The 22,248-nt window shown below is 46.6% G+C and overlaps 2 protein-coding genes across 3 annotated transcripts in view; one reads left to right on the top strand and one right to left on the bottom strand.

Annotated features, from left to right (window-relative positions):
* The window catches only part of GNG12 (G protein subunit gamma 12), a 116,626-nt gene extending 115,119 nt beyond the window's left edge, over positions 1-1,507 (top strand). For both annotated transcript variants that reach the window (XM_023509830.1, XM_023509829.1), the window contains exon 4: positions 673-1,507. In XM_023509830.1, coding sequence (XP_023365598.1) covers positions 673-798 — 126 coding nt within the window. In that variant the 3' untranslated portion in view covers positions 799-1,507. The remainder of the gene's footprint in view (positions 1-672) is intronic.
* A 14,422-nt stretch (positions 1,508-15,929) lies between these two features.
* GADD45A (growth arrest and DNA damage inducible alpha) lies at positions 15,930-19,007 on the bottom strand. The gene is made up of 4 exons (XM_003784233.2): positions 18,540-19,007; positions 18,061-18,162; positions 17,601-17,838; positions 15,930-16,599 (listed from the first exon to the last, which is right to left on the bottom strand). The coding sequence occupies exons 1-4, from the start codon at positions 18,581-18,583 to the stop codon at positions 16,486-16,488; spliced, it is 498 nt and encodes a 165-aa protein (XP_003784281.1). The 5' UTR covers positions 18,584-19,007; the 3' UTR covers positions 15,930-16,485.
* Positions 19,008-22,248: the final 3,241 nt, after the last annotated feature.

The raw sequence follows: 22,248 nt of genomic DNA on the forward strand, positions 1-22,248 counted from the left end.
TCTACTTCCCAAGTCTCGGACAGTAACTCTTGATGCTCCAGAGTTTTGGCTCCAAGCTCATGATTTGGTTTATAAACTCTGTTCTGCATTCCAGTCTATTTTTTCTTGGATAGAAAGTAAGATACAACCTTCTGATCCACACAGGCTTTTTACTCCCTGGCCCCCAACCCTAAAATTCTGAGAATTTCAAACCTCCAGAAGAGCTGTAACAAACATTTATATATTCTGTACCAAGATATGTTTCCTTGCTATCCTGTCTCTCTCTCTGTACACACATACATGTAATTTTTTCTTTAAGCCACTTGAAAGTTACATCCAATTCAGGATTATCCAATAATACCTCACACAGAATTCAGGCCACTTATTTCGCAGGGTCTCCCTCACTTCTGTGTGACCCTTTGTTGATCAGACTCCAGCTAAACGTCTTGGCAGGAAAGCCAGCCAGCTGACAAGTGTCCTCGGTACGCACTCGAGTACCGAGGCCCTGCCTGCCAGATTGCTCTGTTTTAAAGATACGGTTTCCCTTTTTACCTGCCGAGTAACCCCAGAGTGATGCTGAGACTCTGGATCCTGTTCAAACCCACCTTCCACTCAGTGGCTGAGCACTCAGAGACATCCTGCAAGTGTGGAAATAAAGTCTGTCTTATTTGCTTTGGTTTGCCTCCACATCAGGTTTCGAAAGCATCAGCAGACCTCATGTCCTACTGTGAGGAACACGCCAGGAGTGACCCTTTGCTGATAGGGATACCAACTTCAGAAAACCCTTTCAAGGATAAAAAAACTTGCACCATCTTATAGTGGAACAGTGACACGGTTCCTCGCCTCCTCTCCATAAAGCAAAGGACGAGAAGCTCCTTGAAGAGATTTACCTTCAGCTTATTTGGTAACCACTGCTAATAACTAAAATGCTCTTAACTTGGAACAATGGACTCTGAGGTCTTTATTTTCCAAGTTGCTCTTTCTCTAAAATACCCTATACACAATAACAATCTTGTTTTCCATTTGTTAACTGTGGTGTTATGTTGGGTTACTGTTTAAGGAAAGTTGATCTGGGCCTGTTTTAAAACACACACTTTAAATATACAGTTGGTGCAGCTGTGTCAAGACCTAAATGGCTTAAGCACCTGTCAAATTAAAATGCCAAGAATAACTCAAATCCTGAAACCTTGTATCATGTGTTCCTAATGAAGTGGTGCCAACCTGTACAGAATACAGAGGCAGGGTGTTCTGTGTGTGTGTAAGTCTCTGTGTCGACACACAGCAAAGCTGTTTTCTTCAAAAACCTCCCTCTCTGTAATCCATCCGTTTCTCAGTTCCAGAAGTTATATCTTTGTCTTGAACTGTGAATAGAGAAAATAAAAATGTCTTTCACAGTTAGTGTACAAAAAGTAAAGAGCGCCCCAGCGGTCATATTTGTTGTGATCAAGTAGTGCAATCACCTGTCCTCCCTGCTGGACCTCAGGCTGTGATGAACTGTGCCAATTAAAAAGTTTAAACTGAACTGAAAGCCCTTTGGTAATACATGGTGTTAATTCACAAGGAGCCTTTTGGGCACCAGTGACTCTGAATCAAGGGAAGGGGAGGAGACTGTTGGGAGGATCCCTTGCGACTCCGCCCCCAGGCTCATGTTCCCTACTGGGTTAGGGACAGATGATTGGAATGAGGTGAAGTAACAGGAGCTGCGTGAGGAGCAGGAACCTGTGGTCAGGCACTCTCCCTCTCTCTGCCTTCTGTCTTTCCTCCTGTTAGAACATCCCTCTGCAGAGACAGTAACATTGCCCTCCCCAGCCTCAGGTGGGTGGAGAACCTGGGAAGGTAAACAGACGGAAAGTCTAAGGGTATCAGGACTCTCCGTCTTCTCAAGGGTCTGCAGCTTCATCCCTGTCTTGTGCTCAGACAGGCGTGGTTGCCTGGGGAGAGGCGCAGATTCTGTGGTGCCCTGCTTGGGGCCCAAGGCATCCAGCCCCTAGGTATCCCGCTCCTTGATTTTCCCCAGGGAATGAATATATCCCTCACAGCCTTGGAGTTCCCAGTAGGGGATCCTCAAAGAAGGAATATCCTGTGGCCAAGAGGATTATCTTAACTTTATCAGAAAGGAAGAAGGTCCTACTTTAAAATTCTTATTTAGGGCTAAAACCATATACAAAGCTTTTAATATTTTAATCCTCTTCACTTCCCTAAAAGTAAAGGGTTTAACCCAAGAAGGAATTATTTACAATGGCTTCCCTAGATTTTATGCCATCTGCCCTGTGGCTCAAGCCCCTTTAGGATCTGATATCTGGACTTTGAGTGGTCCGTCCGCTGCTGAGGGTGAACAGACGCAGCACTGTCTTCAAACTGCTCATGGCAGCGTTCAGGTTCCTCCGAGTCTGTCTCCTCACTGTGGTGATTGGCCCTCACTTTCCAAGGCCATGCGAAAAATCAGGGCACTGCCCTTGCCCTATGTCCTCAGCTCGGCTCTGCACTGTGCCTGGGTTTCAAATACACGATAGGTACCTATTTTGGGAAAGGTAAAGGTTTTCCCTTTCAAAGGGTAAAATTTGGTATGTACACTAAGAATTTTACTTTTATTGCTTCACCTAATGAGGCATTCTTTATATTTTTCTACGGATAGTTTCAAAACACTAGTTTTTTCACTGATTATTATGTTTCTTTAAACATTTATACTACAGCTTATTACAAAAGGTTTTGATGAAATTTTATTATGCTGTTATCTCCATGTTATTTGATAGTAAACGTAGTTTATTTAGTACTAAAACATGCTCTTTAACCTAATAGTAAATATGTTTTGCCATATGTTAATTTGCTTGTAGTGGTGAGAAGTGGACTTGAGGTTCCAAGAAATTTTATTTTCTGGGGTCAGATATGATAAAGGTTATACATATAAATACTGTGTAACTTCCTCACCAGGTATAGGCCATGTTCATTTGAAAAAGGGTGCTGGAGGGCCGTGCCTATGGCTCAAAGGGTTGGACACTGGCTCCATATGCCGGAGGTGGCGGGTTCAAACCCAGCCCCAGCCAAAAAAAAAAAGATGCTAGATCCAAGAGAAGAAAAACTGTAGCTAAATATTGATTTACTTATAACTAGGCATCTATGGAAGAAAAAGTCAGGTTATTTATCAGGCTATATTCTAGTTGCGAAGCCACAGTTTGTGTCTGCAGCAGCTGGTTTACCACGATAAATCCCCAGTGTGCGTTCCCACCTACCACTGCAGTGACTCTCGTGCGTACAGGCAACTCCTGGGCTTCATTTCCAGGAACTGTTTAAATATGTTCAGTCTACTTTGTCTTTAATGCTGCTTCTGTTAGCAGCGATCTTTTCTGTTTTCATTTTGATACTTCATAAATCTATCCAGGCCACAGGATCACGGCAAGTTTTCATGACTACAAAATATTTTACAGAAACACATTTTTTAATAGGAAAATATTTTATATACTAGGTGGTTCACAAGCTATGGATTGCAGCTATTTTTTCTCTTAAAGAAAAGGTTTTTAAATTATTAAAATAAAAATTGCCAGATTACTTACCTTTTAAAGGAAAGATCTGATTTACCTTTCCCTGTCTGGATTGTTTAATCTCTTAATCCGTCAAGAAGAAACCAAAACTTTATACCAGTGATTTTGAAGCATAGTTTATCTTAAATCGTGAAGGATGTGCAAAATCTCTTCAAATGCCACATTCTCAACCAATCTACAGGTAGTGTCATCTGACAGATTACTGACTTTGGTTTTTTTTTTTTTTTTTGCAGTTTTTGGCTGGGGCTGGGTTTGAACCCGTCACCTCCTGTATTTGGGGCTGGCGCCCTATTCCTTTGGGCCACAGGCGCCGCCCAGATTACTGACTTTTGATTTAAGAGATATATAGGTCCAAGAAGTACAATACACTCCATTTCTCATACCAGATGGTATGTGTACCTGTTATGGGTTGCAGTGATTTATTTTATGGTAGACCTGTTAATAGGAAAAAATGCACCAAATGGAACAGTGTATCCACCTGCACCGAGCACGGGCTGAAGTGGCCTGGATGTGAGTGCTCTGTCGTTTCCTAGTCGATTCTGTGCCGTGCGACTTTGGACAAGGGACGTCATCTCTTTGGGCCTTCATTTCTCCATTTGTAAAACAAGGAGCTGGCTGGGAGCAGGTGGTGGCTGAGGTCCTGTCCCGTCCTCACTCCATGCTTCGGTCCAGTGACCCCAGCCCTCTGCTAGTCCTGCCAATGTGTTGGTGCTATAAGCTGCTTCAGATATAAAATGGGTTTGTCTATAACACGCGTATTTAGTAGCTTAAAAAGGCCTTTTGTTATGCTGTGCTTTTTTTCCCCTAGTTTTATGGACTTGGTTACTGTAATGTCTTATTTTTAGAATACAAACACATTCTCTTGAATCTACATTTGGTATATCATTGGTGAGATTTTGTTACAACATTCTTTGGCTACTCATCTATCCAACATCTTTTTAATCTAAACACTGTGATCGTTTGGAAATCTGTCCTATGGAAAGAATAAAAGCATTTACTTCACCACTAGCATGTTCAGATTTGAAGCACTGTTGCTGTCTTACTGGGTCAACACCTCGTTGTATCATCCTGCCTGTTTGCTCAATGTAATAAAAAGCCACTTCTCTTCCCTTTTCCCTTCATCGATTTTCTGAGCGTCTGCTAGGAGCACAGGGCTGAGTCAGGCTCTGGTGACACGTAGAAAAGGCACCTGCCTGGGAGAAGCCGACAGTCCAGAGCAAGTAGGGTGGTGGTGGCAGAAGCACAAACTGGTCATTCTAGTCTCCCGTGACAAGAACCACAACTTGGGAGAGCCCAGAGTGCCTGGGAGCCCAGAGGAAGGAGCAGCCCCCTTGGCAAGGCCCTCAGAAGCCTTCTCCAGGAGCCGGCGTAGAGGGTGAGTCTGAGAAGAAACAGCGCTTTGGAATGAGGCCTCTGGAGACAAAAGCAGAAGGTCACTCCTGCGACTGGTCACATGTGCTTCAAGGAGATGACGCAGGCTGCGTACCAGGGAGTGACGTGGTGCTGCAGCCTATGAGGGGCTGTTTCCCAGGCTGAGACTAGCTGTGACCATGGGGACAGATAACAAGGGCAAGGTCAGCCACCCGCAGTGATTCACATTCACCTTGTTTGCCCAAGGACCTGCGGCCTCTGGCCCTCCCCCCAGGGCTGGGATTCCTGGGGACAGGTGAGGGCAGTCCTGGGGCAGTAGGACTCAAGAGCTAGCACTCAAAGGGAGCCCCCCTAGGAGAGAACTGAAAAGTTAGTTTCCTTATGAAAAGTAGGCAATAACTGACTGGCGCATCACTGGTTCTGACCAAATTACAGAAGTCCTTGTAACTCAGTGGAGGATGGTAGGACTGGGAATGGGGGGACTGGGGAGGTGTGGGGGCCAGGAAACTGAGAGGAGTAGACTATGTAAGGAGGCAGGTGAAATGCACACAGTCTCAGAGTGGACAAGAAACTCAGTGCCAGCACCTGGGAGGCCGAGGAGGGAGGATCATTCGAGACCAGCCTAAGCAAGAGGAAGATCCCCGTCTCTCCTAAAAATATCATCTGGGTATGGGGCACATACCTATAGTCCCAGCTACTCAGGAGGCGGAGGCAGGAGAACGCTTAAGCCCGGGAGTTTGAGGTTGCTGTGGGCTGAGTGACAGAGGGAGCCCTCGGGGAGTGGTGCGGTTTGGTTGGAGGTGCATGTCCCCTGGCTTTTCAGCTCTCCGATTTTTTCCTTGGCGGGAGGATTGGTCACCCATGAGCACATGTGTCACCCGAGCCTTTTCATCTGGGGCTTATAAGCCTTACTCAGGGCCTGGTGGACAGTCATGCGGATGTCTGCCTCCCTGTGCCAGGTGCACAATCTTAGGGAGGGCCCCCACCGCGTGTGTGGAACCCCGTCCCGCTGGCAGCTCCAGCCCTCTGCCTGCACGGGGGCAGCGAGAACCTTCACCTCCTCTTCAGATCGTGGCCCTTCTCGCTGCTCTGCCCTTCGCTGTGAGCAGTAAGTAACCTCTGGCCCCAGTGACCATCTCCTTATCTGAGTCAAGCCTACTAAGGCATTAACTGTAGGCTAGTCCTGGGCAAACTGCAGTTAGGCTGGGACCACACCTAACCTGTCAACTGTTTCAGAAACCAGTATTTTCTCTACCCTTGGAGGAAAATGCAGTTGTAAATACGTGCTGCAGTGCTGATGGCCGGTAGGTGGTCTGTAGAAGACCCCTGTACTGAGTGGAGCTCGGGGTGGTGACGCTTAGTGCAGAGCTGTGGCAGTGCGGTGGCAGTGCAGGTTTGGGCATCACTGAGAACTAGCTCCACATTTAAAACATCCCTATACGCTCTGAATTCTCCTGAGCAATCGGTCCAGTGATGAAAACGAGTGATTGAAATGGTTACAATCCATCATGGTAAGACACTGGCTCTGGAACTCTAGGAAATTTGCATTGAGACACTGTGAGGGTTGCTGCTTCTGCCCTGCAGAGCCAGTCACCTCCCACCCCACACACCCTGCTCCACGGTAAGAGGGCTTCGTCCTACTCTGGTCCTGACCGTGTGCCAGCACAAGTGCCCAGTGGGTCTGTAAGTTTGTGTGCTGGGGCAGGGTAAAGCGGTCACTGCCTGAACAAACTTGGATAATGCTGCCACCTCTGAGCCCAGCACTGACACATGTGACCACTAATGTCCCCTGGGATCAGGAAAGGCCAACTTTAAAGGTTGGCGTGTGAGATTTAGGTAGTACACGTATTAAGTTTCTAACTTATCTCACTGATTGTGTAGTTGTGTGTATCAGGAAAACTAGAACTTCTACTATGTGATACAAAGTTTCCTTTTAAAATAAATTTAAAAGTAAAACCAGTTCACTTTTTTCTGAGTCTCCCTTTCTTGCCTTAGGCTAGAGTGTTGTGGCCTCCGCTTAGCTCAGAGCAACCTCAAACTCCTGGGCTCAAGTGATCCTCCTGCCTCAGCCTCCCGAGTAGCTGTGGCCATAGGCAACTGCCATGAAGCCCAGATAGTTTTTCTATTTTTAGCAGAGACAGAATCTCACTCTTTTTCAGGCTTCTCTTGAGCTCCTGAGCTCAGGTGATCCACCCACCTTGGCCACCCACAGTGCTGGGATTACAGGTATGAGCCACCTCGCCCCACCCTAATGTACATTTTTTAAACGTAAGTATATAATAGTATAACTTCTCTGAGGATATGGCAAATGTTGAAGAAGCCTTCTAACATATCAGAAGACAAGCACCCCCTCTGAGAGCCATGCTCCAAGACTCAGCCATGTAGGGAAATCAGGTTCCCATTTCTGCTTTTAACCTTGAGATATTCTCTATGGCCAGTGCACTATAAAATTTTACAAAGAGGTGGCCAACCCATGGAGAATATTTGTAAGTATTTTATAAAATTTTGTAATCTCTAAATATGGTTATTCTAGGGGAACTTTGGGGACACCCTGTAAACCTGTTAGATCTGATTACAGTGAAGTGTATACATTTCAGCGTGGTCCATGGGACATCTGAGGGTGTTCACAGACACCTGCCATAACGCCCGGCTATTTTTTTTGGTTGCAGCCATCATTGTTGTTTGGTGGGCCCAGGCTGGATTCAAATCCGCTACCTTAGGTGTATGTGGCCTGAATTCTGAAACTTCTCACTCCCAGTATCCACTGGGAGTCCATGGGAAGATACTCCAGTGAGTGTGATGGAGACGGGTGGTGGGCGTCCTGATCACATCCATCAGTTGTACGTGAGAAGCATTGCCCCAACCTTCCCTCCTCCCCACCTCCTGTCAAGATGAAGCCCTCCAGCTATTCCCTTAGCTCCATATCCTATTCTTTTTTTTTTTTATGCTATGGTTTCACTTTTTGTTAAGATTGAAAAGTTTATTTCATGATGTTTCTGTACAGAGTCTTCTTTTGCCATCTCCATTTTGGTGTGAATGTCCTTGATTTTCAGTCAGCACAGTCATCCCTCCCTGTATTTTGTGGTGATGTTCTTAAGACAGGATCTCACTCTATTGCCCAGGAGTACCGTGGAGTCATCATGGCTCACAGGAGCCTCAAACTTTGGGGCTCAAGTTATCCTCCTGCCTCAGCCTCCCCAGTAGCTGGGACTTCAGGGAACTGACACCACACCCAGCTAATTTTTCTATTTTTAGTAGAGACGTGGGTTCGCTCTTGCTCAGGCTGGTCTTGAACTCCTGACTTCATGCAATCCTCTTGCCTTGACCTACCAGGGTTCCTAGGATTATAGGCACAAGCCACTTTGCTCAGCCTCCTTTTTTCTTTTCATTAGTTGTGTTTTTTGTTTGTTTCTGTTTTTCTGACTTGCTGTGTTGCCCAGGCTGACTGGAACTTCCAAGCTCAAGCAATCCTCCTACTTCAGCCTCCCCAGCAGGTAGGGTCATGGGCTGGGTGCACACCGGGCACCTGGCCCTGCCCTCTTATCTTGAATAGACTTATTCTCTGTGGCAAGCAAGATGGCGGCCCACAGTCCTTGACATTTCTAACCATATCTATCTATGAACCAATCACTGTGGCCAGGAGCATTGGCCAGGCCCTGTTGGACACATCTACCCTTGAGTGGATTTGAGGCTAGGGTGAGGGCTGTTAAGAAAGGAGGTTAGGGGAGAAAGAGAGGGAAGGGACCCCGACAGACAAGAATGATAAATGGCTCTTTCGGCACACTGTGGTCTAGGCAAGTGAATCCATCTGAGAATTGTGAACCATGGAACACGCAAATTTGAATCTTTTTGTCCTACATAAAATCTTCAAAACCTCCTCCTTGCCTATGGAACTAACTCTATGCTCTTGAGAAGGGCATGGGTCCCTTTGTGTCCTGTCTCTATCAGCCAGCCCTTCTCCAGTTCTTTCCTGAACACTTAATCCTCTCGTAAACTCTCAGACTAACAGAGCCACACACGAGCCACACCCTTCTCCCTGATGCAGTCCTAATCATGCTTTCAGACTCACATCAAACATTGCCTCTTCCTGGAAGGCTTCCTGACCACCACCCTACACACACACACACACACACACACACACACGCACGCACGCACAAACACACTTTGTGCATGCCCAGACTTGCCAGGACACAGCATTTGAAGGTCACCTCCATCTGTCTGTTGCTTGCACTTCCTCTGCTAGACTGCAGGTGAGACTGTACCACGGTCACCCTCACCTAGTTCTGGATACACCCACATGCTCAGCCCTTTATTTGAACAGAAACTGTTCTGATCATCCAAATGAGAGATAAAGAGCTAAATTAAGTTAATGGGAATGGAGAGGGATTTCTCCTCTCCATTTAGTGAAAATTAGTTTAATCGAATGGCCTCTAGCTGTCCTCAGCTATGTTGGGCTCAGTAGTTTTTTTTTGGGGGGGGTCTTTTGTATTTATATAACCCTCACATGTCCAAACATAGAGTAATCACACAGCACAGGGAGTAATCACACAGCACAGGCACACACTCCCGGGAGCTGTGATGGTTATTAGGTCACGTACATCCAGCACTTCTGAGTGCTGTCTATGCATTCTTTCCCTTCATTTTCACAACACAATGGTGTAAACCTTATTTATTTTCTCTGTTTTACAGGAGAAATAATTAAGGTTTAGAGAAGTTGCACTAACTTTCCCCCATTGCAGGATCCAGGATCAGAGCCCAGCTCTTTGTGGCCTTTGCCGCCCTGTCCTTTGTAGGTGGGAAGAAGCAGCCTGGACTCAGCCTCCAGGTGAGCTGCCCTGCTGGGTGCTCCTTTCCACGGTTCAGATTACAATGTGGTGATCTAATCATGTGCTAAGTGATGATACTAAGAAAGCCTGCTGCATTTCACCATAAATTCTCAGACCCTTCATTCTGAAAAAGACGGGGTATAGAGACACATGAGGACAAAGAGCACATTTACACCGGTCCTTAGAACCTTTCTGGTTCTGATGAAAGGGAACAATTCTTAGAACTCACTCCTCCTGTCTTTGTCTCTTCGTTTTCCTGAGGCTCTATCCCACTTAATGGATAAATAAAAGGTCAGGTTCCATTTTTTTCATCCTCCTGCTAGTCTCTGCTCTCCAAGTGGCCTCCTTGAGAGAAGGCTCCAGCACAAAGAGCTCTGAGTTCATGGTCAATCCTGATTCTTCAGCTTCCTTGCCATGGGACCCCTGACTTTGCTGAGACTCAGTTGCTTAGCAGAGAATCAAATGAATTAATAAACGTGAAAGCACATTGTAAGGCTGAGAAGGCTAGTGGATATAAGAAAAATAGAAGCTTACTCCCACTTACTTCCAGCGCCCACTGTGGGCCTGACACTGAGGGACAACAGGCTGTTCTGATCTCACCGCTCAGCTGCTTCTGGTCCTCAGAGTGCTCGGCACTGTGTCTAGCTCCTAATAGACCTGGTGACCTGTCAGTTCAAGGGGAGGGAAAAGCCATTCTGTCCGCAGGCTCTCCCCCTCTTTCGGCTCTTGCACTTGAGTTAACTAATAAGGTCTAACTCTGTCCCCAGGTAGCAGATGTTCCTGGGACACCTGTCCCCCGGGCATCCCTGCAACTCCTGCAGAGAAATGTGCATTACTTCCTGTGGGCTGACATCAAGGGAGCCTGGAAGCTGACTCTGAAGTGGGAGCTTCTCCCTCCCTGACCCCCGAGATTTGAGGAGAGTGGCTCTGCTGAGTCTTCAGCTGGAAGAACTTGGACAGAGCATGTGGTGTTTCTCAGACTTCCTTTATAATAAGAATTATCTGAAGTACTTGTTTAAAAAATGAATTATCTGGCCTGGGCAACATAGTCAGATCCTCTCTACAAAAAGAAAAGTTAGCCAGGTGATGTGGGATTGGGCCACTGCGTTCTGAGCCTTCTCTCTTCCCGGCCACATTTAATCTAGAGCTTCTGGGAAGGGGTCTTGAAGCGTATTTTTAAGAACCACCCTTTATTAACAACAGAATAGTTTAAGAAATTCTGATAGTGCAAACACTTCATTTTACTGAGAAAGATTGAGCCTCAGACTGAGAGATATTAGTTCTCGGGGTGAAGGGTGGACCACACATGGGTAAAAGGATTGGAGAGAGGAACCTACCTGAGCCTAGCAAGCTAGTAATAGGGAGGAGTGAGGTCTGTGGCAAAGTGGAGTTCCTAAAGGGGAAGGGCTTCTGCTCAGTTCCAGCCAATCATCTCCACACAGAATGTGGACCCATCATCACCACGAGCAGGACATTTTCAAGACAATAGAAATCAGGATTTGTCTAAGAAATTTACCCATATTCAAATGTTTACAATTGATTTCTTTAAAAGTTGTTAAACATTGTGTGAACCAGATTTCCCCTGGCCACGTTTCCATGCCCCCCTTAGGACTTCGTGAGCATCATCTCATCCTTCACTCTGCCGTGGTGGAGACGGCGTGTCTCCACATGCCTCCCTCTCAGCTTTACCTCTTACTGTCCGGTGGCTTCTATCACCTAGGGGAGAAGAGTTTGGCTTGCAGGAAAGTCGTGCTCTGTCCTACCACCCTGCCTCATCACTCACCACTGGAGGACACGCTTGCAGGCCAGTCTCACCTCTTACTGACAGTATGATTCTGAGCACATGAACTTCCCCGTGCTTCCCTCTTCCTCTTCAGAATGAGGTGATAATAACAGCGCTTACTTCCACGTGGCTGTTGTGAGTGGAATGAGTTGCTGCAGGTAGAATGCCCGGTGCTCAGCACGTTGGGTGCCCTGTGTAAGCCTTGTCCCCGAGAAGCGAGGCTCAGGCACACCTCGAATCTGCACCCCGCTTCTCCTGCTGTAAATGCCCTTCATGCCCATCAGGCAGACCTCTTTGTCCCTCAGGTCTCCCTGCCCCCCAGAACACTTGGGTCCTGAATGTACACTTATCAGCCAGCATCACCGGGGTCTGGCATCCCTCCTGAATCGTGCACATCCTTGAAGGAAGATGCCTTTTCACGTTTGTAGCCTGGGGACCTGACGACAGGCATTCAGTAAATAGCATTAGAGGATTGACCGTGTTTATCTTTTTTTTAAAGAAGTGCTCATGATTTCTCTGTAGATTATAGAGCTCTTAAGGGCAGGTACATTCCCAGGCTACAGCTGCGTCTTTTCTGCTGCATCTAGCAGAATGATACCCCATATTTAATCAATTGTTTTTTGTGCCGTTTGTAAAATACCGTGCTAGCTTCTGATCAGAGATCAGCCGACCTTTTCTCGATTCTATCCCTACATACTCTCCAGAGATTTGCACCCTCTGAAATCCCTAAACAATTTTTTGGACCTTTCTTATGCTGCTGGATATCATCTGCTTTGGACTGTACGTATCAGTGTACATATCGCATTGCTTCATGAGGCGGTGTGCTCATCAGGCCAGAGTATTTGTCTGATTTTCTCGTAGAATTCACTGTAATCGGCATGGAGCTTATCTACAGTAAGCTGTCGTTTATATGACTTGGTGGTTTTCCTGAGTGCAGTCTTTTTTGCAGAAATCTTATGTTTATTAAATAATTGTTAAAAAGAACAAAAATTCAAGCTTGGTCACTCATGCCTGTAATCTCAGTACTTTGAGAGGCCAGGGCAGGAAGATCAGTTGAGCCCAGGAGTTTAAGACTGGCCTGCCAACATAGGAAGACCCCATCGTTACAAAAAATTTTAAAATTAGCTGGGCATGGTTGTACATACCTGTGGTTCTAGCTACCAGAGAGGCTGAGGTAGGAGGATGGCTTGAGCCTAAGAGTTTAAGGTTACAGTGACCTATGATTATAGCACTGCTCTCCAGCCTTGCAAAAGAGCAAGACCCGTTTCTTTAAAAAAAAAAAAAAAGATTCAATTCTTAATTTGGGGGACTTGGCTTGGTGTCAAATCATGCCATTAAGTTTTGTTCATGTGAAGGTAACATATCTCATTGTTGCAGCCTTTTACCATATATCAAAGAATGAAACTTAACCCATGTAGTTGAAAATTAAGAAAACAGGCCTGTAGTTCAGTGGTTAGGGGGCTGGCCACATACACCAAGGTCTGATGTGTTCGAACCCAGCCCAGGCCTGCTAAACAATGACAACTGAATAGCCGGGTGTTGTGGCAGGCTCCTGTAGTCCCAGCTACTTATGAGGCTGAGGCAAGAGAATCCCTTAAGCCCAAGAGTTTGAGATTGCTGTGAGCTGTGACGCCACGGCACTCTATCGAGGGCAACATAGTAAGACTCTGTCTCAAAAAAAAAAAAAAAAAAGAAAAGAAAAGAAAGAAAGAAGAAGAAAATTAAGGAAGTAATTACTTCATAAATGTTACAGTAAGGCCTCTCAAAACACACTTGGCCACTTTCAATTGAGTTTACAAACAGCTTCTTCCTAGAAATGACCTTTTTTTGGTTTATTTGGGAAATAACATATGTATTAGAGGAGATTAACTGCTTTCACGGATCCTTTCATTATAAAAGTTTAACTTACAAAGGGCCTTGCTTAGTTATGAAAAGAAAGAGACAATGTTATTTGTGGCACTGAGATGAAGTTGCCAGTGTAAAAAATAGGTGTTTTCCAATTTTCGGCAAACAGTACACCTTAGGGAGAAGGGGGGATTTTTGTTCTTGTTGTAACATTTCTGCCCTTGAGGGCGGCAATAAGGAGGTTTAAGGGTTTTGAGGGAACAATTGAGGGCTGTTGGTATCAGAGGTAAAGTCGTTTGGGTAATTTTAGACTTGTTTACAACAACTCTTTCCTGATGAGGTTCTTCAGTGTTGTGTTAACTTTGTGCTGTTTAATCGGGAAGGAAAAACAACAGTTACAAACCTAAGACAAAAACAACAGCATTGCAGCGTTTAGATTTTCCTTCAACAAAACATCTGAAGAATGTATAACTACTACTGTTTCACATCTCTAAGCCTTACAAATTTTGAAGAGATTGACAAAACTTCCTTTTAAAAGTATAGATTTGTAAAGCTATGTAGAAGCAATAGGCACCTCTCTCTGCCCCTGTCCAAGTCTCCCTCTGGCTGTCACCTGGATCTCATGAGAGGCGCACTCTGGAACCCCTATCACGTGCCAGGTGGTTTATGTCGTTACTTCTGATCCCGTAGTCAATCAACATTAATTCAGTACCTACCACTTGCTGGCACCTGTGTCCACCACTGGGCTACATGTCTTATCTTCCAGGAGGTTCCAGAGTTGTAGGAGAGGCTACAACTCTGCAAGATGGGTAATTTATCTCCACTTTACAGAGGAAGTATGTATGATAAAGGTATGATCAAGGCTGGCTGATATCATACTTTACAAGCAAAGCTGCTTTCTCCACACTGCTTACCTGGTTTCACTCATCTTTGCAGAATGGTTTCTATCAGAGTTGTGGAAAAGGACACAAAATCCTTGAGTGGGATGGTAAGAAAATCCTGCTGTTTAAAACTCATCACTCTCAGGCCGGGTGCCATGTAATCTTAGCACTCTGGGAGGCTGAGGCGGGAGGATCCCTTGAGCTCAGGAGTTTGAGACCAGCCTGAGCAACAGTGAGTCCCCATCTCTACTACAAATAGAAAAACTAGTTGGGCATTGTGGCGGGCCCCTGTAATCCTAGCTACTCTGGAGGCTGAGGCAGGAGGATCACTTGAACCCAGGAGTTTAAGATTGCTGTGAACTAGGCTGACACCACCCTAGCCTGGGTGACAGAGCGAGACTCTGTCTCAAAAACAAACCAAAAACCAAGAAAAAAAAAAAAACCTAAAACACTTTACCACTTTCAATCTTTTGGTAATATAAGAAACAAAAAACAATTATTAAATACCAGTTATATTTCAGATTAGACATTGGCTTTTTTAAAAAAAAAAAAAAAGGTTATAAACCTGAACAAAGCCCAAAACCCACAATTCTAGCAAATGTGAAAAAACAAACCTAATTGCAAGGTAAAGGAGTCATGGGCCTATGTTCTTCATGAGATGTGCAGAAGCTCAGGGCCACTGCTATTGGTTGGTTTTTCTCTACTTTTTTACAGATTATATGTAAAAAGGCTGGAAGACAAATGGCAGGGAGCCATGTGGGTACCGCAAGTAGTTGGGAAAGAAAACCCCAGTGAACCAGAGCTATGCCAAGCCTTGCCTCAGAGCATTTCTGCTTTCTCTGGCTACGCCTAGATCGGATTATTGCAGTTAATTAGCGAGGGACTGTTCAACTAAAAGATGATCAGGCTGCTACAGCCCTTCTTTTGCTGCTTCACTGTCTGCTATCTCTCCCATCTGATATAATTTAACCAGACCCTTTGGAACCACAGTAGAACGTACAGAGCTCTGAGAAGAGACTCAGGGCACAGAGGACTGTGCCCGGCCACTTCCCTGTTTGCTCTGTAAATACCGTCCTGCGGGCTGCTGCCTTGGTTTCTCAGTCGCGTTCTTACCTACAGCCCCTCATCCCAACCACCAGCGTTCACAGCCTCTGGAACACTGATTGCTCCATTTCCTTCGTGAAGACCTCTGCTATCTGCCTGAATTTACAGAAGGAAGCCCAGGCGGGTGAGGGTGACCGGGATGCCCTCCACAGCCTGGCTCCAATCCCCACCTTCGTTTCCGGCTTGTCTCTCCCTTATCTTTCCACACCAGAGGTGCACAGACGGCTGTGATCTTTCAGGCCTCCACACCGCTGCACAACCTAGCTACCAGCAATATCCCTTTCCTAACTCGGGACCTGAAACTCACTTTTTAAGACCCAAATACAATGATCTCTCCTCAGTAAAAACTTCACTGGCCCTGCAGGTAGCTTTGATTACGCTCTCCTTTCTGCTTTCTCGATATTTTGCATATAACATTGTTACAGCTCTACTATCAGTGAACTAATACTCATATGTTGCAAGATGAATCTCTAATCCTTTTTCCTAATATCAGCTCTTCCAAAATCACCTGCTCTTCTGACTTTGAACTTCAAATAGACCAGAGCATCAGTACAATGTGTGAATAGAGTCCAAGTTCAAAGAAACGAAAGCACACAGTAAGAACGGTGCAATTATTCCATATCAGTTTATTGTAGGCATTGTGTTTCCAAAAAATTTCTAGCATAAATAACTTTTCATGTCATAAAATAACTTAGTACAATTTATAATAAAACTTCTGAGAATCAACATCTCATCAAAATACAATAAAATATGATTAACCCTTTTGGCTTTTCTTTTTCTTGAGGGCATATAAACCAAAAATACTGAAACTATGGCTGCATGTTTAAACTTTAACAAAGCGTATTTGGTTTGTTTTAAAGGAACTCAGCCATCCTAAATTAATACATAGTTTCCTTTCCTGCATGGTTCTCTGTAATTTTTGTTCCTTTTGACCTGTGTTTCTCTTTCAACACAGCTTCCTTCTTCATTTTCAGCTCTTTCCATCTGCAAAGTCATCTATCTCTGGGCCCCCAGAACATGTAGTTGAACTCACTCAGCCCCTTGACATCAGTTTCTGTAATCCTTGCATCAGTGTAGGGAGTAACTGCTCGAGTAACTACAAAGGTATTTCAAAAACTTCAGTGCAATTTGGTTCAGTTATTTTCATTCAGATGCCATCACCGTTCAGGGAGATTAATCACTGGAACCCACTGATCCATGTAGCGGCTTTCCCGGCAAAAACAAATAAGTTGACTTAAGGCAGGATCCTTCCATTGGGATGAATGTGGATTCTGGAAACAAATATAGAAAAATAAACTTACTATTTCAAAAAAGAAAATCAGCATTTTCTAATAACTCTACTATTTTGAGGGGAAGATGTTTGAACAGTCTCTATTTTGGCCATCTCACATGGAGACAAGTTACAAGCCCCTGAAACAAAGTTTCTTCTAGGTGATGGGGTTTCCTGCAAAATTGCTAAGGGTGATAATCTACTAAACTGGACACTCCCTGACGACTGGACACGTGCAGTGCTGGCTCAGACACAGGCAGGTCTGCAGGACAGTGCCTGTCACAGGCGGGCCTCCCTGAACCTGCGTGTCCGGAGTGACAGTGGGGGGAAAGCTTTCCATGCTCTGTGTACAACGAAATGGGAACTACACAGCAGTGAAATGGAATTGCCACCAGCTCTCTTCCCAAAAGAAAGAGTGAGACTTTTCACAAGTAGCAAAATAATTAGGCTGCCACGTGGCCAGTCAAAAAGGAGTAGAACTCAGAACACAGAGGCAGCACACTGAACTCTCTAAACACAATTATCTACCTACCAAAGGTTTCCATCAGGGAAAAAAAGGCCCATTAAGAAAATGCAAGATTGCAAAGAAAAAAATTCCATTCTGTTCTCCTGATGTATTTCCAGAGAATTAATAAGGTCTCTCTCCTACACCATTTCTATTTTTAGCCTTGACTGGCAGAGAATGAAGCTGACTCCTTAATGAGGGGTGAGCCAGGAATTTATGTGGCTTTATCTAATCTGCCCTGCTAAGGGAATTAGTCACGGGAGGTCGTGCACACGGAGGAGGGAGCAGCCGGGCTGACTGCTGACTCACAGGGATCTGGGGATCTCTTCCGCTGCTGGCAGCCTCGGCATGCTTAGACACGTTCTGTGCCCCAGGACTCAGATGATGAAACTAGTACATCTCGGCTGAAAGTCCAGCCGCTCTCAGTGGGACAAAGGCAGCCACCCTCCTGTCCCCGCCCACCCGGATCTGCGGCCCGGACGCCCCGCACCCCTCACCGTCACCAGCACGCAGTGCAGGTCCGGGGGCTGTTCGGCGCCCTCGCCGGCCGCCGGGCCCGCGTCGCTCTGCAGCAGCAGGAGCTCGGCCAGCCGGCCGGGGTTGCTCACGCGCAGAATGTTGATGTCGTTCTCACAGCAGAACGCCTGGATCAGGGTGAAGTGGATCTGCAGAGCCACGTCCCTGTCGTCGTCCTCGTCCGCCGCCAGCAGGCACAGCACCACGTTATCCGGGTCGCTGGAGGCAGCGGGCAAGGCTGGTGACCGCAGGGCCACTACTGGCCCTCGGGGCGCCGGTCACTCCGCCCAGGTCCCCGGGGGTCGCCACCCGGCCCGCTCGCTCCCCTGGGGCAGGCAGCCACGGGGACAGAGGGAAAGTGGCCGGTGGCGGCGCTGCGGGTGCGTGGGAGGATGGGGGTGGGGAGGGTGTCGCGAGGGGACGCGCGAGGGCCCCACTTACACGTTGAGTAGCTTGGCCGCCTCGTACACCCCGACGGTGATGGTGCGCTGACTCAGGGCTTTGCTGAGCACTTCCTCCAGGGCGTCCCCCACCTTGTCCATCCTACAGCGGGCACAGGTGAGGGGTCCGTCAGCCCAGGTGCCCCCCGGGGCCGTCGTTCCCCCTACCTAGCCTGGCATCACGATCGACCCTCCCTCCCTTCCACTACAAGCGCCACCGTGCACCCGGGCTTTCCGCAGACCCTCGGCTCCCCCGGCCCCGTCACCCCCTGACCCCTCGCACGCCCTGTGAGGCGCCCCAAGAGCGCCCCCGCCACCTTCCGCGGAGGACACTGCCACAGGCTGCCAGCCGCACCGGCAGCGCCTGCCACTTCTGTCCTTTGAAAAGGGCCCCGCGGAGGTCCCTCCGCAAACTTTCCGCCCGCCTTCTGCAAGCCCTCCGCAGCCCGGCCGCCCGGAAAAGTCTGCGGGCCGACTCACCTTTCGGTTTTCTGCTCTCCAGCCGAGAATTCTTCCAAAGTCATATTGCACCTGCAGGTCGCCCACGGAGAGAGCTCGGCGTGCGGGCTGCTCCTGCCACCGTGCGCGCGCGGGCACCCGCTCTCCTCACTCGCTCACCCGCCCCGCGCCGCACAGCCCGCTCCGGCCCCGGCGCGTTCCGGCCTCCCCTCGCCCGCCCGGGCTCCTTCTCCAGCGTTCGCCGCTGCCGCGCTGTCCTTCCCTCCCGCCCCGCTCTCTGGTCCGCTGGCTCTTGGACCCTGTCTCGCCACGAGCCGTGACACCGACCCGGCAGCTGCCACACAGCCACTGAAGGACAAAGGGCCGCGCTCGCCGGAGTTATGCTGCCAACCCTCCGCCAACCACCTTCTGCCTCATTTGCAAACAGCGCGGCCATTGGCCTATGCAAATCAGCCTGCTCTGCAATTTGACCCCAGCTCCTGGAACCAGGCTGAGAGGAGCAGAAGGGGGAGGAGCCACGCGGGAAGCTACCCTAGGGGCGGGGCCCGCGCCGCGAGAGAGGAAGGCGGGGTCCCGGGCAGGCCCCTACCGAGTGGGTGGGGGCCCTGTGGAGGAGACGGTTTCACGGTGGCAGAAAGTGTCTGCAGCTTGGGCCTAAGCAGCCTGCAAAATATTTTTCTAGTTAGTGCACTTTTTTAAATTATCGTTTCATGTCTTTTGTTTTAAGGGGTGGCTATTAAAATCTATTTCCAGGGTTAATGCACCCAAGTCTAGTAATTATTAGTAAGCAGGTTACATAAAGAAAACTGTCTCCAGACCTCTGGGGCAAAGTTTGCCTCAGAAGTGTTGTTTATGTAAGTCTAGGCAAAGCTGCTTATTAGTAGTAGTATTATTTCGGTGCCCTGATGGCTGGTTTGATTTATTTTTGGAAGGTTGCAAGGGTTGGAAGCTCAAAAAAGAAAAACCAACACATTTGTGTTTAGTGATGGCAGACAACCAACTTGGAATCTTTTCCATTGAAAGCAAAAAAGCTTCCCACCTGCCCAGGGTAACTCTGGAAAACTGTGAGTTGGCGTAGGTGGGGAGTTGGCCACTACATGTGTGAACGCAGCCGGACAACCCCAATTCACCTTTCTGAAGGAGCCTCTCCCAGAGGATGCCTCTGCACTTCTACCATCTGGGAAGACTAATATCTGACACCCACATGAGCCACAAGTCTTAATTCAAAATGCTCTAGGTATGCCCTGAGCTTCCTTTCATAAGGCGTGTATGTCACTGCCTTCCACAGAGAGCCTGTGATCTCACTATGAAGTACTGATGTTTGCTGCTGAATCATGAAGTTGCAGCTATAGGAAGTTTTAGTCATATGCTAAAATTTCACCTTTGAGATAATGGCAACTTGTAGGTGGAAAGCAGACCTTTATAACTGTAAGCGGTAGTTACACATTTTTTGAAAAACAAGACTTTATTGACTCTCACTGAATAGTTTGAAAGCTCCTTCCTTTGTTTCATGAGTTTATGCAGTAAATGCAAAAACATATCTTCAACCTAGTGAAGTCCCCCAAAGTGGTAAACATGCCTCCCACGTGCTTGCATTCAAAACAGTGCTTGCACAATTAAGGTCACTGTATAGTCAAAGGTCAGAGAAGTAATTTTTGCAAAGAAACGTGGGAGTTTTGCACCTTTATGTTTTTATCGTTGTAGACAAAATATTCTCCAGATCTTTTGATCTTAATTTAGTGAAAACAAAAGGTGATACGGTGGTTTCCTGATTTATTTATTTGAGCTGCATTGTTAGAAGGTTTGAGTAAAGAAATGGTGGTGCTTGGTACATAATTCACCAGAGGATACTGATGGACCTCCTGTCTACACCTTAAATCCTAACACATGATGTCATTCTTAGAGAATTCCACAACATTGGAATTTAGGTAGGTACTGAAGTATTTTCAGTTTTGCAGACAAAACCTGAGTTGTGCAGTCTGGCCTGAATCATCATGTGGGAATTGTTGAATTGTTCCAAGGAACTCCAAGGTTATATGCACTAGGAATTTCTTAGAAATTCTTTGGAAGGTAGTGTTATCGTAGCAAGCTGACAGAGAATTAGGGAATCATGGGAGTTTCTTGACAGCAGGTGTGTGATGTAATCAACTTGGTGTCCTCAGCACCTAGCACAATTCTTGCATTAATTGAAGCAGTCAGAAGTAAAACAAGATCTCAGAGCCCTGCAGTCCTGTGCACTGCATGAATTCTAAGATAATACACATTTAACTTTAGTTCAAAAACACTTTTTCATGCCCTACTATATACCAAGAACTGTACAATTCCTGGCCCTTTGCCTTTAAAGAGCTTGCGATCTAATTGGTATATCTAGGCTTGAACTGGATTTTGGGACAAAATAGTATGCACTGTCATCAGCTAACTATGCTGAAAGTCCCATGACTCTGGTCATCTGAATGGAAGCTGTAGCACGGTAGAACCCCTGTATTGTTTACACCAATTCAAATGAACCACAGTCCTGAGAGCGCCCCGCCCAAAATCCACTATATGCAGTAAAAATGTGGTTCAAAATGGTTCCCTCTTAGTGTAAGGACGGTCGTGGATTAACTCACAGTTTTTCAATAAGGATTAAAATTTCTCTGCCTGCTTTCTTTCTCTTGCCAGTAACAGCACCCCCCCCCCCACCTTGTGGAACTCAATTTTTACAAAACACAGAGGAACCCATCTGACCAAAAGGAAATGTGAAGTCTTTCTCTTTACATCTCCCCAGCTCTTGTGTCTTTTAGAATTTTTTCTTTTAAACCTCAAGTCATTCCTATATGTCCCTGATGAACAATAACACTTGGAAAAAATATCTATCTTCAATATCTTCAAAAACATACTCTGGGGGAAATGGGCGCAGCATTCAGTTCACAACATCCACCTTGTGACTTTGGATGCAGGTACCTTCCCCCCTCAGATCCAGCTGCCCACAGACCTCAGGGCTGGCATTCCTCCTCTTTCCTGGGGATGCCACGCTGTTCTCTGGGTCTTTTTCTCTCTGCCCTCCATCTTCCCTGCTCTCTGCTCCCTTCTCTCTTTCTCCTTCTCATCTCTTCCCCCCACTCTTCTTCCCTCTAATGTAAAATAAACTTACACTTTTATACCCTAATCTTAGCCTAGAGAAATCCTTTTCTCCTCCAGCGCCCAGCACCTACGGAGCAGCTGAGCTTTTTCACACCTGTCACTTAACAGAACTCCGTCCCCCAGAAACTGTACTGCGAGTTACTTCATGGGAAGGTAATTTTTTGAATGTTGTGGAAGTTTCCTCTATGAGATAAGTCTGGGCTCCAGTGTTCAAGAATCTTCATCTGCCATACTTTCTGACTCAGATGTTACATCATTTTACTCATTGCTGAGTCCACCTAGATGTTTCATCACTGATTGTCTTCAGAGCTGGGGCTTATGGAGGGAAGTAGAAATTGTAGGTAACCACACAGTTAGGCTGTACTTACTCCTTAGAGTGGGCCTAGAGGATTGATTCAGTGCGCATTAGTTCTGGGGGAGTTGGTGTCAAATTGTAAATCAGACATTTTCTTGGATCATTATAATGTACATCCTTCTTTATAATCAGTAATAATGGTAATATGTCAAGCCATTTTTAAAACTACTACAGGTAACTCTGGGCTCTGCGAATGCAGGACCAGAATGGCCTTGTAGTAATGTCTGCAAGGACGCCAAATGGTTATACTTG

Source organism: Otolemur garnettii, unplaced genomic scaffold (genome assembly GCF_000181295.1).
Source record: "Otolemur garnettii isolate 467f Iridium unplaced genomic scaffold, OtoGar3 scaffold00010, whole genome shotgun sequence".
Classification (NCBI taxonomy): Eukaryota; Metazoa; Chordata; class Mammalia; order Primates; family Galagidae; genus Otolemur; species Otolemur garnettii.